This window comes from Gossypium hirsutum, chromosome A03, assembly GCF_007990345.1.
Source record: "Gossypium hirsutum isolate 1008001.06 chromosome A03, Gossypium_hirsutum_v2.1, whole genome shotgun sequence".
NCBI classification, from domain to species: domain Eukaryota; kingdom Viridiplantae; phylum Streptophyta; class Magnoliopsida; order Malvales; family Malvaceae; genus Gossypium; species Gossypium hirsutum.
In genome coordinates, this window is record NC_053426.1 from 2,418,307 (window position 1) to 2,434,772 (window position 16,466).

Genomic DNA, 16,466 nt, shown 5'->3' on the forward strand with positions numbered 1-16,466 from the left:
ACTTCTATCTTTTTCTAGCAATTTCGCCAACTTTAAATGGAGGACCTTCTTCTTAATTTTTTTACTATGTCGAATGCCATCAACCCAATTCTGTAACCCCCTTCGAACATAGTCTAATTTATAAAGTAAGTCCCCATTTGAGCTTTCCTAGATACTCTTAACCTTTCCCAAGAATGATTCCTCCATAACCCACCATGCTTCAAACTGGAACTTTCTTTTAACTTGCCTTTTAACTTCACGTCTTGAGGTTATAAGTAATGGACAATGATTTGAGAAGAAATGAGGGAGATGTCGAACTTGATACTTTTGGAAGAAAGACACCCAATCATCATTAGCTACACCTCTGTCTAAACGCTCCTGGATATTATTTTCTGAAAAATTATGTAACACCCCTTACCCGAGACCGTTTCCGGAGTCGAGCACGAGGCATTACTTAGCTTATCTTACCAATTCGGAGCATAAAAACTAGGTTTGAAAATTTATTTCATTATTCGCAGCAAATCTGTCCAATCGCGCAGCAGTTACTAATTTAATTATAACTTGGGCCACAGAACTCGAAATTTAATTCCGTAAATTTTTCCTGAAACTAGACTCATATATATACTCACCATAAAATTTTTAGAATTTTTGGTTCAGCAAATTAGTACAGTTTATTAGTTAAAGTCTCCCCTATGTCACCACTAGACTGCCCTGACCTCTAGTCACTAAAAATAAGTTTTCTCACTATAGGATTTTCATATGAAGTTCTTACTTGTTTCTACAGAAGATAGACTCATTAAGGAATCTAAGCATGTAAATTTCAACTCATAACCATTTTTGTACAATTTGTAATTATTTTCTAAACTCAGAACAGGGTACTCCAAAAACAGTTCTGACCCTATCTTACTAAAATTCACATATCTTAAAATATAAATTTCCTTTTTCTACACCGTTATTTTTCCATGAAAATAGACTCAACAAGCTTTAATTCCATATATCATTCACCCTCTAATTCATTTTATACTATCTTGGGTGATTTTTCAAATTCACTTCACTGTGCTGCCTGAATTCTGTTTCTTTGCAAAATTTTATCCTTTCATGATTTCCATGCATAATTTATCACCTAATCTTTCATAACAACAAACACCTTCATCCTTAATCATTTTAATAACCATACATCATCAGATACTTACACATCACTCATTAGCAAAATCATCATCACAAACATTCAAAATAACTAAATCCCTATACATGCCATAACTCAAACGTGTTTCGATATAAAATACCGAGCAGTTGTAGTTGATAGTGTGGACGATCTCCGACTTCTTTAGGATCCTTGAAGTAGCTTTACAATACTATAAGAGAAAGAGAAATAAAAGAAGTAAGCATAAAGCTTAGTAAGTTTACTAGCAAATAAATAACAATATTTAACTTAAATAATTAAACTCAATGTCTATATCTCTAGTTTACTCTTTAGTTAATCTCATACTAGTTCTCTTACTTGTTTACTTAGAATACTTGTGTGCATAACTTACTCAATCCTTGCTGCATCGTTGAACATCAATTGATAGTATAATAAGTTCTTAAGTCTTACAACTTACCTGAGCTTGCCATTTATGCTTTAAACTGAACTTTCATGAACATGATTGGTTTACAAGCCCGTTGAACTACATTGGAATAATAAGGATACTCGGGTCTCTTCTGATAATAACATGCCAAAGCCATGTCCCAGACATGGTCTTACATGGGATGTTCTCGTGATGGTGCCCATGCCATGTCCCAGACATGGTCTTATAGGGGACCTCTCATCTCGGTGCCAACGCCATGTCCCAGACATGGTCTTACATGGGACCTCTCGTCTCGGTGCCAATGCCATGTCCCAGACATGGTCTTACATGGGACCTCTCGTCTCGGTGCCCATGCCATGTCCCAGACATGGTCTTATAGGGGACCTCTCATGATCTTAAGGATGCCAATGCCATGTCCCAGACATGGTCTTACATGGGATCTCTTTACCCAAATGTCATGACATTCGTATCCAGTACCATCCTTATGTATCAACGGGACTTTTAAATTTTAATTCTCTATCATTTCATGCTTGGATCATCATCAAATAAATTCATAAAATAAATTCATAATTGCTGGAAATTAACAGCATTAATAACAAATATTGAAATATTGTATTTATTTACCGTAAACTTACCTCGGTACCAATTATAGCCAAATTCACCAACTTAGTCTTCAACTTTATTCTTCCCTTTGTCTAACCTCGAGTTTCGTACTTCTTAATCTAAAATAGTAAATTTAACTTATTTAATAATCACTTTCATCAAAATAGCCCTTGACTCTAACTTTTTCAAAATTACAATTTTACCCCTAAACTTTTACATAATTACATTTTTGCCCCAAGGCTTGGAAATTAAACTTCATCTCTTATTCTTATGTTTTATAACATTCTGAACATTTTTCCCTTTTATGGCAACATCAAATTCTAATTTAATCCCTTATCAATACTAATTTTATTTTTGCATTCTAACTCTATATTCTCTCTTAATTCTTACTATAAACTCAGTTTAATTCTTCAATTTCCCCATAAATCCCTAATTTCGGGATTCTTTCAATTTAATTCCTATCAATTCAAAACTTATGTTTTATTTTACAAATCAACCTTTTACTAACTTTTAACTTAAAATTCAATCATTTTAACATCTAATTCATCAATTAATTCAACATGAACAACATCTAATAACCTACTAACTTCCAAAATTTCCACTTAAATCAAGTAGTATTTTGCTCTAGGATTCCAAAAATATCAAAACCATAAGAAAAATGGACTAAATTGACTTACCAATTGAATTTAGAAGTTTTGAAACCCCTGAACCGTCGCTCTTTCTTTTTCTTCTTTCTCCCTTCTCTGTTTCGTTTTGCTCTCTGTTTCTTTCTTTCTCCTTTCTATTCTTTCTTTTGTTATATATATATAATATAATATAATATAAAATATTAATAATAATCATTACTTACATATATATAATATATATTAACTAGAATATCTCCGATATTTCTTTCATTATGCCGCCTCAACTTTAGAAAAAGGTATAATTGCCTATTTGGTCCTTTTAACTTTTCTTTAATCTATACTTAAACTTTTATCCCTATTGCAATTTAATTCTTTTTCATAATTAACTATCGAAACATTAAAATTTCTTAACGAAACTTTAATATTATCCTATTGACACTCCGTAAATATTTATAAAAATATTTACGGCTCAGTTTATAATATCGAGGTCTCGATACCTCGTTTTCGACCCAATTTACCTAATAATTTCTTTTAAATCACAAAATTCACTAATTCAAAAACATTTCTAACTTCTTCATCGAATTTAGTGATCTCAAATCACTGTTCTGACACTACTGAAAATTGGGCTGTTACAAATTACCCCTTTCCCATATGAACCAATTCCTAGAAAATCCCAAATCCGATAAATTACAATCTTCCAGCGCTTTTTTAAAAGCTTCCATTCACCATTCTTCACGAAGTAAACCACCTTTTTTCTCAAACCCATATAGAATTTCGTTGAAATCTTCACATACCATCCATGAAAGTTCTTCAGCATGACTCAACTATCTTAATAGTCTCCACGTTGCATCTCTATCTTGATGATAAGGTGATCCATAGAACCCAGTAAATCGCCATTTATGACATTCATCCACATATTCTATTATCATATCAATATGCCTTTTAGAGAAACTTTGAAGTTGGACATTGATATCTCCTTTCCAAGCCAAACATAACCCACCCCTAGAACCACTTGAGTCGACGTCAATTCCATTAAGAAAACCACAACTTCTGCGAACTTTTTCCATATGACTTCTACAAAATTTTGTCTTCATAAAGAAGACTATTTGAGGATTATATAACTTTAACGAATGCCGAAGTCTACGAATTGTCTGTGGACTCCTCAATCCACGGACGTTCCAACTTAAGATTTTCATTGCTTCCGGTTAGCATACCTTGTGGCAGCCGTTGATAAATGATTAACTTCCTTTACTCCCTTGCTTCGTGTCACCTTAGAATTAACCTCTTCACTTCCTATTAAATCTTCACCTTCCCCTCTAGCTCTCTTCTTACCTTCCTCTCCAATTAACACACTATCTTCAAGATCATGATCCATAGTAGTGGGTAGATAAACCGGGAAGGATTGTCACCCTTTTGATAAGAATTTTACAATCTTCCTTCCAAATTAAAACCCAAAACAGGATCAATATTATTCTTGGTTTCAGCATTTTTTCCAACAACCCCCAACGTGTTTCCTAGGATTTTACGCCCCACTCGACTTCCTCCCCATTCGCCTTCGCCTTCCTCACGTAACCAAACTCTTTTCATAGAAGAGCTCTTCGGGACTGAGTTCTCAACGATAAATCCCATCCCATTTCAGCAATTTCTACTCCTACCGCCATTTTTGCTTCACAGAAAGAATCACTATGGCCCAATCTACTGCAGTAAAAACAAAAAAGTGACAATCTTTCATATTTAAAATGAACATATAAGCATTGTCCAGTAAACATAAGTTGTTTCTTTCGTTTTAAAGGCTGACGAACATCAACTTGAACTCTTATACGCATATAATTACAATTTTCTTTCCCTAAATTAGAACTATCATACTCCATAAAATCCCCTATGAAATTTCCAAGTTGTAAAGCCAGATGCTTAGAGAAAAGCCCAATAGGAATATTATAAATCTGAACCCAAAAGGGAGTAAGAATTAGAAGGACTTTCAAAGGATCTTCCCCCCACTGCAGCTTGTATAATACCAATAAATGATTGTTAAATGTCCAAGGAGAACCATTCAAAACTCTCTCCATATCCATAACGTGAAAAAACTGAAACAAATACCTTTTCTCTCATAGATCCCGGATTTGAACACCCCGTACAGGATGCCACAGATTTGCCATGGTACTTTTCATTGCTGGAAAGTGGATGATACTGGCTGTTAAGAAACAACCCACTAGATGAAAAACTCCTATCTCCCTTACTGCACTTTCCTTTACTTGTATTTGCAAGATCTCTTCTTTCTTCTCATTAATTGTTAATCCAGCAAATTCTGACTCCATAACCTCAGACCAAATTCGATTGAGGATCACAAATCTTGAACGTAAAGGAAGACAATGAGTAATACCACTTTGACTATTGCAATTGGCTAATGAACATGGACCAATGAGTAATACCACGTTGAATATCACTATTTACTAATGAAAAGAAGCACTATGTAATACCTCGTTGTCCAACCCAAACAATGACTAAAAGAACAAAAACCTAAATTCTGCCAGAGAGAGCAGACAGAGACGTGCTAGGGCAGCGGACTTGTTATTTTAAAAATATACTATATATTATTTAATATATAATAAAACCTTCTAAAGAGTATGTTGGTAAAAAAATTTGAGCTATTCCTTGTCTCCAACGAATAGCTATTACATGGGGAAGCGTTGAATTCCAATTCAGTGTATTTAACGAATAGGACGACAATGAAGATCAACTATTCAGAAGCTAAAATTAAACCAAACAATAAAATGAGTGTTATTTTTGGAATTGATCCTGAACCGCATTCTAATTCCATCAAAGCAAACATGATATTAGTATCTTTATTTGTAGAAATCTCTAAATTATGCTAATATCTCTTTTTAAGACTAAGAGCAATTGACTTTAGGTTGATTAATTGAAATTTCTTTCTAATTAAAACTTCTTTCTAATTAACTCAATCTATGGATCCCCTATTAGATTTGACTCTAATCCGATAGCTTAGAAAATTAAGTACACATAATTGAGAACAAGAAAATAAGTATTTATTACATAAAATAAAAAATCAAAAGATAGAATTCATCATAAGATTCATCTCTCTTAAGTATTTAGAAAATTAGTTAATGATCGCAAATAAAAACATCCTAAAGACAGTATAACTATAAGACATAAATAAATTGTAACACCCCAAACCCAACCTAAACGTTATGGCCGAATCTGGCGATGTCACATGGAATGAGATTCAAAAGTGAGTTTGTCGAGTTAAAATCATTCCAGTTAACTAGCTTTTATCTTAGTTCGAAGTAAAACGCGTGTTCTTTGTTCGGTTTTAAATCTTATCTTTTTAGCGGAAGCTTTGAAAACGTTTATTTTTAGAAAATCGTGCGTGTTGAAAGAAACCTTTATTTTTGACAAAATCGAGTTTTTACCTTCTAGTCGTATTGAAATCGTAAAGTAGCAAAAATCCAAAATTCAAAACTAATCAGTCCGAAGTCTTAAAGTTTCACAACAAATACCCAAAAATAATGAAAATTAAAAAAAATGAAGTAAAGTAGTACGAAACAGTGGTGGTCACCGTCGAGTCCTCCGCCGCACCGATCCGTTTAAGACTAGGGATTACCTGTACAGATTAACAAAAAAAGGGTGAATTTTTGCAAACTCAGTGTGTAATCCCCACAAAAAACATGTACACAGATACTCAATAGAAATCAGTCAGATACAGTCTGGGCCTGAGCCCATTACAGATTCAGTTTGGGCCTTAGCCCATTTGGATACAGTCTCAGCATAAATTAGGCCTTGGCCCATTTCAGATACAATATGCAGTAACAGAAATCAGAATTCTACCCACCAGCCTCTACACACCGTCTCCGTCTGTCCCTACACACCATATGGGGTTAAAAACCCCACCCATCCCTACACACCATGTTGTATCGAAATGCGGCACATAATCAGAATAACGCAGCTGAGCTGCCAGATAACAAGCTTAGGAGCCTTTCAGAACACTTCCTCTAATATCGTTAGCCCACCCTGATGCAATGCAACATGCAATATATGTCATGCTATTATGCAATTAACAGTTCATACATTCAAATCAATACTCATGCTCAGTACAGAAATCAGACAGACAGATTACACATATAGGGTTCTAAGTAGTGCTTGTCGACCCTACAGTAGGTCCACAGTCAAACTTATCAAGGACATCAGCAGCCTCATCAGCAACATCTTTGAGCCTCTGGAACCAAAGCTTCACTGCGTTCTTCTTTGTTTGCATTTCCTCTACATCTTGCAAGAAAGCTTTCATCATTTCTAGTGAGTCACCCAATCTTTTCAGCTCCTTCTTGAAATTCTATATACGGCTGATTTGGTTAGTGGCAATTGAATTCACTTTAGACACTACTTCTTCCAAAATAGCACCCAAAAGAACTTCTGCCATCTTTGCTTCTGCAATTTGAAAGGATTGAAATGTTAAGAAATAACTTCAAAAATTAATATCAGACCAATGGGACAAAGTGAAGAGGACCATGCTTGATTAAATGTTGCAATTTCACTTTTAATCTCACTTAAAAATTAACAATACAACTTTAACTCATTTTAGCTTTGTTTGAATGGAAAAGGAAATTAGATTTTGATGTCCTCCAAAATATTAATTATTGAATTTAACCAATTTCACATAAAAAAATCACTCTACATCTTTAAATATTATTTTAACCCTTAATACAAAATTCCTTACATCATCGTTACTTGCAAAGAAGTGTTTCTTAATAAATTATTGGTGATGATGAAAACTTAGAAAATGTCACAACTTTGAATGCAAACAAGTGACTCATACCATATTTTAAATCCCTTATCTTAAGCAACTTCATATAATAATATTCCATTAAACAAATCAGCCAATCACAGTCTTGCAAGTTTTTAATATTATGTAAAGAAGAAAAGTTCAACAAAAGATAAGGAAGAAAACAAATAAATTAAACAACATGTGAAGTGCAATTGCCTGGAATCAGCTGTCATAATATAATGTTATATATATATATATATGTAGATGCCATGGTTTATGAGTCAGAAGTAGATTTATGTTTCATGTGAATATAATTAATTAGGGTTAGAGAAATTAAAGATAGGGTTAATATAATTTTTAGTCTTTTAATTTGGTAATTAGGTTTAGTTTAGTATTTGTATTTTTTTTCCGTCTACTTTAGCACTTAAACTTAACAATTAAAAATATAAAAGTTTGATGATGTGGTACTTGGAGATTATGCCACATTATCACTTGAAAATTAAAAAAATTATATAAATTTTCAAGTGATGTTGTGGTACAATCTAAGAGTGTCACATTCAGTATTTTAATAATCGAACTGGTACTTGAACAAGTTAGACCACCAGTTTTTTATTTAACTAGTTCGATCAGTCTAACTATTGGACCAAAAATAATTAAATATTTATATATCTTTTTAAATTTAAAGTTGTTCAACTTGTTCAACTGTTGATTTTGTCTCAATTTTTGATTGATGTAAATTTCAAGCAATTTCTAAGCCAATTGGTTCAATCCCTTTATTTGGATTATTATATAAATCAATTTTCAGTCCGTCTAATCTGGTACTATTCTAGTAACACTGGACAAATAATCAAATTTTGACAAAATTTAGGTTCAAGGACCAAACCGAAATTAATTATCAACTTCAAGTACTAAAGTGGACCAATAAAAAATACATATATCAAAATAGACTGAGGTAAAAATTATGCTATCCCTTACAGACATTGTAGGGGATGTTTAATTACATTTATTTCTTTTATGTTTAATTACATTTATAGAATAGCTGTCGACAAAGAAGCAACTTTTGAGTACTTAAAAGTTGGCTTGATATACACTTTAGTTCTCGAAGTATATTGTTTTTCTCATTTTGGTCATTATTTTTGGATTACTTTTGTCTCTAATATTATCAAACATTTACAATTTAGTCCCTAATGATATCAAACATTTTCTATTCAATCCTTTAGACGTTAAAAAAATAGCCAACCAATCATATCTTGCCACATGTCATACCATGACATCACTATGACACCATCGTTCGAAAAAAAAACCTTAAAAATTGTAAAAAAGAATATTTAAAAATTACAAAAAAATTAAAAATTTACAAAAAAAATATAAAATATAAAAATAATAAATTTTAATATTTAAAAAAATATTAGAAATTTTAAATTTTTAAAATTTTAAAATTTTATAAATCACATCTACTAAAACTTGAACATGAGATCATTGCCTCTTGGAAGGATATCACTCATGGTAGTTATTTTATAATTTAATCAATTGGAATTTATTTTTCAGGTGATAAATTTGGATAAATTTTTTTCATATTATTTTAATTAAATAATCATTTAAATAATAAATATGATTTTTTAAGATTTTTTGAATGATGATATCACTCATCATGTGACGCATGAAAATAAATGACTGACTAAATATCTCAACCCTTAGTTCTTAATGTCTGAAAGAGTAAACTGGAAACTCTAATAACATTAGGGGCTGAAGTGAGCAAAAAACTTTAAGGACCAAAATAGAAAAAGTGATATATTTTAGGGATTAAAATGTGAATTAAGTACTAAAATATGTAAAGAAAATTTATGTATTCATTGTTGTACGGAAATATTCTAAAAATTGAAGACAGACATTATAAATGGGTTTTTTTAGCCTTTTGGAAATATAAATTATATCCATAAATAAAGTAGTAATATTTTAACTATAAACTAATCTACAAAGAAAATGATATATATGTATCATCATATAATAATTATTTTTAAAATATAAATACATGCTTTATTAATAAGTGGATGTGATCAAATTACGAGTTAGAACAAATTTAAACTATGAACTAATTAATTAAACTTTCCAAATTCCGGCTTGTTTAAAAGCCTTTGAGAAAATATAATAATCAAGTAGAAACTTGAAGTATTAGTATTTGATAAGGTCAAATGAATTAATTACACATAAATTATTATGATAATCATCATTATTTACATTGTGAATGGAAGTTTAAATGACATTTAGACTAATATTTTGAATTCAACTGAATTTAAATTAAATTATATGGTATTAAATTATATTAATACCATAGCTCAATCTAAATGTTAAGTTGCCATTCATGTGAGCACCTCTAATCAGGATCTCGTGAGTTAATTTTTAAGAGCATTTACAAAATTCAAAACTATTTGGCATAAAAACTTAATACTGTTTTTTTATATCAATTAATAATTATAGCAAACTTAATTACACAATATATAACCAATCAACACAAAATAAAGCACAATAATCGTAAAGAACATGTGATTTTTTACGTGGTAAACCCCCTTAAAATAAAGGGTAAAAACCACGGGACTTGACTATACTCAAAAGGTTTGTTATAAGATCCCAATACAAAACCACAATAAAAAGCATACAACTCCAACAAAACCATTTGCTGAAAAGTAGAGGATATCACCCAAATATGACTAACATTGAAAATGAAAAACCTAAAGATACAAAATCCGTATGAAAAATCCAACCTTGCACAATCGAAATCCTCGAGCCTATTAGCCATTGTCCAAAAATCAGCTCAGACAGACATCAGATAAACCCCTGAATTGGTGAACTAAAGCTGTCTTTTATATTATAGCTCTTCAATGTCGAAAAGGAGAACCATTCACTCTGACTCCAGCCCTATCAGCATCTCCCTTCATATCCAAAGAGAATTCAGAAAGTTCATGAGTGGATACTGGAAAATTCATGGAACATAAGCAGTACTGGTTTTAACAAAAGGTTAAAACATGAAAATCCGTCCTTAAATTAGAAGCAATAAAATAGCAGAAAGAAAGAATAAAGAAAGAAATATAAGAGACTTGTAGTTCCAAACTAAATGAATGGTTTATGGTGTTATGTTATTCAATTTAGTTGTTCATTGCAAATGACTATATATAGAAAGAGACTTACCATATTCACTAAATCTTTATCAAATCAACACTTAAAAGCCAGTTTGTAAATTGCAAAGATAATCATATCATAGAATGAAGTGTCATAAATTGCATGAGAAGGAAATCAAAGTCTTGCAAGAAACTTCCTCATTGATCACAACTTAACATCAGTTCTTGAAAGGAGACACAAATGCAATGCAAGACAAGATACAAGCTTCTGATTAGAATCCAAAGAAAGGTGAATTTGTTGTCAATCACAAAAGAACCAATCACAATTGCAATTCAAAGCTGGTCTTTATTGGTTGCATGATCTATGATTCTCAAATACAAAAGAATAAAAGTTTGAAAATAAAAGAAATTTCCTAATAAAGCTAGTCGAAGTTATTCTCCAAGGTCATACACCACTTACCTTAAATATGTCACAATATGATTTGAGAAGTTTGTAAGAGAGGGCTGCAATGATATATTTTTGTAGGAAACACAAGAAGAAAAATATGATATCCATGAAACCTTTATCAAAATTTAAGTTAAAAATATGAGATATGAGAAAAGGGACTTATGATATCCATGGAATTTTTAATCAAGGCAAAATCTAAAGGCATCATATCTTAATTTTCTTGGAAAGGAAATAGAAGCACAACTTACTTTTGTGTCCACACATTCAATTCATAATTTGGTTCTCAAACAGATAGTCTCAAAAGTCTCCATCCATAAACTGAATACTGCAACATTATGCCACAAAAGCCAAAAAAAATTTAAAACAAGGCATTATATCAGACTAAATCAAGTAGCTTAGGATGAGAAGAACAAAGGGTATAACTGAACTTACCTCCGACGATTAATATATATACGTGGAATGTGGGAAATCTTGGACCATTCAGGGCCACTCTCCCTCTCACATCTTGTCTCTAATTCAGGACAATTTTCAATGTCAACCCTTACTAATTTGGAGAGGCTTCGCATAACATCTACAGGAGGCAGGTACATGAACTTATTGCATGAATGGATTCTCAGATGCTTTAGAGAAGAGAGGTTTCCCAACCACTCTGGAAAGGCTTCTATTCCTTGAAACCCTTCTATCGTCAATTCTTGGAGGGCAGTGAAGAAATGAAGTTGGTGAGGAAGACACTGTAGCTTTTCCCAACCAATCAGTTTTAGAACTAGAAGGGAGGCACTGAGATATTGAATGGAACTGGGCCATGGGAATTCTTGCAACTCTTCTGAGAAACCACCGATAGCTAAATCTCTCAAGCAGTTAAGCCTACCAAGGCTGTCATCTTGAATCCATGTCCGATCAGGCAAATTTAATATACTTAGCCTGCAAAGGGAAACGTTGGATTGCAACATATTTGGTAGCAGACGACTCCATTCTTCGCCTACTTTCTTAAATTCTAATTCTGTGAGAGAAGAGGGTCCATCTAAACTTGGAATGGGCTTCAAATTAGGGCAATCACGTATCTTCAATTTTTTAAGGGATGACAGTGGTGCTTTTAGTGGAAAGCTCTCCAATTTGTCACAGCCATCAACTGATAGATTTTGAAGAGATGAAAGGATCGAACTTAAATTAGGACAATCTTCTAGAACTAATACTCTGAGACAAGAGGAGGTAGATAATCCATCTCCAATCTTGCTTAATTTTTCACAACTGGAAATGAGAAGCCCTTCAAGAGATGAACACCCTCCAGTAATTGGAAGAACTTCCAATTTGTCGCAATTATGAACTGACAGATATTGAAGACAGGAAAATCCTTCCAAATTTGGGATCGAACTTAAATTAGGACAATAGTTTAAATGTAATTCTTTGAGACAAGTGGAGGTTGATAATCCGTCTCCAATCTTGCTTAATTTGTCACATAATGAAATGCGAAGCTTTTCAAGAGAATAACATTGTCCCGTTAGCGGAACACTTTTCAACAAGGGACAACCCCAAATCTTCAGCCGCTCCAAGCAAGGAAACATGATCGTCTTTGTTTCAGCCATTGCTGTCCATTCTTCTAGACTTTCCATCCTACTTAAGGTGAATTTTTTCAAGGCAGGAAACACCTTGATCACCTTATTCATACCATCAACACCTTCGTTGCAATAAAATTCATTACCCATGCGTTTCACTTTCTCCAGATTTCTCAACTTAAGATACTGGAGATTGTGCAATTGGCCCAGAGGTGGAAGACTTTCACAGTTGATGCCATTGAAAATGTTCAGCTCTATCAAATTGTTAAGCAAAAACAGATCAGTATTAGAATCACCAACAGGTCTTAACATCCATGAGGGAAAGCTTTCACCTCTGTAATCCCAAACAGTTAAGCTTTGCAAATTTGAGTGTGGTTGGAGGCCTTCCATCACTTCCTCACTGTTATAACCACCACTCCCACTATCACTCCCTTCAAAACCACCTTCCATCACTTTTCACTGTCACACCTTTCAAAAGCAAATATAACCTTGCATAATTTTTCTTTACGGTGCAGATTTGCTCCATTAGCCTCTTGTTTGTCTCTAACATCCCCAAGGTGGCATATCTCCAGTTCTCCACGCAGTTCGTTTAGGGATCCTAACTCCTTAATCGAACGTCCCCTTTCTGATCCCACAAAAAATATGGGTAATGTTTGAAGACAAGTTAGCTTTCCAATATTAACTGGCTGAAGTTCTTTGCTATCAATATACAAGTGCTTCAAGCTTATCAAATTTTCCAATCCATCCGGAAGTGTGAGTCCCGGTAAATCCAAGAGCCTCAATGTTTGCAGATGGTAAAGTTTGGTTGTGGACTTAGGCAGTGCTTCGATATAAGTCCCTGAGATGTCCAAATACCTCAAGTGCTTTAATTCTCCAAGGGAATCTGGCAACTCACAAATATTAGCAGCATCAACAAGCTTCAGGACTCTTAATCTTGTGAAGCTTTTTGATAGTTTCTTGAACACATCAATCTCTGAAAACAACGAGTATAATTTCGGAGCAACCGCCGTAAAAATTTCTGGTAATGATTCCCCATTACACCCAACATTGAGATGACGGATATGAGAACACTCATTCGAGGCGAGGGTGGAATTATCTTGAAAAAACAAAGTATCAAACTTTGACACAGACAAAGATAAATCATGCACCGAGTCGTGCATCTTGAATGTGAGAATATTCCCAAATTTGTCCTTCTTGACATCTTGAAATAAGGAATTTGATAACAACTCATTCAAGTATTTGTCACCAATATCCACCATTGCCATAGAACTGCCAAGAAATCCTTCAGCCATCCACAGTTGCTTCAATTCCTCAGTTTCAAAGCAATAATCTTTAGGAAACATGGCACAGTACGCAAAACACTTCTTCAAAGATGGAGAAGGCAAGCGATCATAACTTAATTTTAACACACTTTCCACTTTTAACACACTTTCCGGTGAACCCCATACTCCACTTTTTTGAATTTCCAACCATGTGCAGCGACTTCTTTCTTTGCTCATTGTCCCTCCAATAACTTTAGCTAACAATGGCACACCTCGACACTGCTTAGCAATCTCCTTTCCAATAGGCTCTAAATCGTGAGACATTGGAGAGGGTGTCAATGCTAGTTGTTTAATTATGGACCAGCATTCTTCATCTTCTAGTCTTCGTGGTTGATGCCTTTGATCCGAAAGTGCTTGCACTGTTGATGCTACATCTTCTTTGCGTGTTGTCACAATAACTCCATTCCCGCCATTTGTACTGATTCCTTTCAGACAAAGCTTTAGATCCTCCCATTTCTTAACATCCCACACATCATCAAGTACAAGAAGATACTTGATCTGATCTTTTTCTCCTTTGGCCTGTTCAATCTTCTCCTTGAGCTTCAGAATCATTGCATCCATATTTTCTGGCATTGAGGTATGTCTATCACCAGTAAGCTGTTCAAACATCGCCCCTAAAATCTTTTTGACATCAAAATGATCAGAAACACAGACCCAGGATTTGACATGAAAATGCCTTTTCACACGCAGATCATCATACACCAGCTTTGCCAATGCAGTTTTGCCAAGACCTGCCATACCTACTATAGGTACAACAGAAACAACCTGCTCATCTTTGGGATTGACTAACAGGTCAACCACCTTGGAGATATCATTTTCCCTTCCAACAATGGTCGAGTCATCCATGACAGACAACGTCTCCACATTTGATCTTCCAGGTACAGGAGACACATGTTCTGTAGCTCTCTGCTGAAGACTAAATGAACTGGCGTCTTTGTTAAGTCTATCCAGTTTTTCAAGGATGTCCGTAATTTTATTAGCCATCTTGAGACGAAATAAAATGGAATTGTTAGAAGAAAGGAAGTCGAGTACCTTCCTTCGAATTTGGTTCCGAATCTTCAGTTTCCTTCGTAGAATTTCATAGTCAAACTCATCAAGGACATCAGCAGCCTCATCAGCAACATCTTTGAGCCTCTGCAACCAAAGCTTCACTGGGTCCTTCTTTGTTTGCTTTTCCTCTGCATCTTGCAAGAAAGCTTCCATCAGTTCTAGTGAGTCACCCAGTCTTTTCAGCTCCTTCTTGAAATTCCATATACGGCTGATTTGGTTAGTGGCAATTGAATTCGCTTTAGACACCGCTTCTTCCAAAATAGCACCCAAAAGAATTTCTGCCATCTTTGCTTCTGATCTGAAAGGATTGAAATGTTAAGAAATAACTTGAAAAAAATATCATTGAAAATAAAGAAGAAAAGAAGAGATTTCAAACCCAGAAAATTAAAGCAACAAGATACCGAGTCCAGGAAACGAAATGGAGAGAAGAAATGAAAGATGAATTGCTTCAGTAAAATTGAATTGAAGTGAGTTTTGTGAATTAAATGACATTATTTTGGGATTTTTTAAAATTTCCTGTTTAGTTTATTGTATTATCTTCAAATATAATAATAACATTCATATATTAAAGAATTACGATGTATGGCTGTCTTGTCATATCATTGCAGCTTTAAAGCTTTTGTGTTCAAGTGGCTGGCAAGTGGTAGTAAAATGTATGGTCTTAGAACAGTCCTCCTTCTCTTTTGTTATCATACTACAATGTCTTCTAAATGTCATCACTATCCCTCTTGATTGATCACGTTATCTGTTTCAAAGTTTCTCTGACATTTATTTCGCTTAAAATATCAACCGAGTTATAAAAAATTAAATTTATAATTTAATAAATTAAATAAATATTAAATTAAAAATAATCTAAATATATTTTAAATTATTTAAAAATAAAATGGATGAGTTTAAAATGGATTTGAGTTATCAATTTATAAATATGAGTAAATTTGAACAAAATTTTAGACTCATATTTTGAGTCGGGTTACGCTTGGGCAAGTATAAAGCGTGTTAATATTATGCTTAAGTTCGACCTATGTCGATCCTATCATACATGTACTTTATGAGAGACGAATTCATGTCGATCCCGGCTTTTAATTGAATAACATTCTCTGCTATACTCGTTCCACAAATTATATCGAGTATGAGCTCGAGTAACACGAACCAAATAATAAAAAATAAAATTTTACTTACTTCCAGTTGGAAAGCTAGTTCTCTCTATAAAAATCGCTATAGATTGAAATTCTCCAAAAATAAAATTTATTCCCAAAAATAAAATTTATTCTATGTAAATAAATTTCATCTACTTTCTAGTAAAATAATGATAACTAAATAATTAATGAATTGTGTTTTTAAGCCAACCAATGCTCTTTATTTACATGAGACGTACAAGAACCCTAGTTGAACAAGCCCTTAATAAATAATGTTATTTAAATAAA

The 16,466-nt window shown here is 33.3% G+C and overlaps 2 protein-coding genes across 4 annotated transcripts; both read right to left on the reverse strand.

The window, feature by feature from the left end:
• Positions 1-11,414: 11,414 nt before the first annotated feature.
• LOC107963652 (disease resistance protein RGA2-like) lies at positions 11,415-13,120 on the reverse strand. The gene is made up of 2 exons (XM_016900082.2): positions 11,550-13,120; positions 11,415-11,442 (listed from the first exon to the last, which is right to left on the reverse strand). Exons 1-2 carry the CDS (start codon positions 13,118-13,120, stop codon positions 11,415-11,417), a joined length of 1,599 nt encoding a protein of 532 aa, XP_016755571.1.
• Positions 12,665-15,754, reverse strand: LOC107887484 (putative disease resistance protein RGA3). 3 transcript variants are annotated; one of them, XM_041105512.1, is made up of 2 exons: positions 15,620-15,754; positions 12,665-15,340 (listed from the first exon to the last, which is right to left on the reverse strand). In XM_041105512.1, exon 2 carries the CDS (start codon positions 15,325-15,327, stop codon positions 13,120-13,122), a length of 2,208 nt encoding a protein of 735 aa, XP_040961446.1. In that variant the 5' UTR covers positions 15,328-15,340; positions 15,620-15,754; the 3' UTR covers positions 12,665-13,119. The 3 variants fall into 3 exon arrangements, with proteins under 3 accessions (XP_040961446.1, XP_040961439.1, XP_040961442.1); XM_041105505.1 differs by having other exon boundaries at positions 15,419-15,644; XM_041105508.1 differs by lacking the exon at positions 15,620-15,754 and adding an exon at positions 15,444-15,607.
• Between the last annotated feature and the right edge of the window lie 712 nt (positions 15,755-16,466).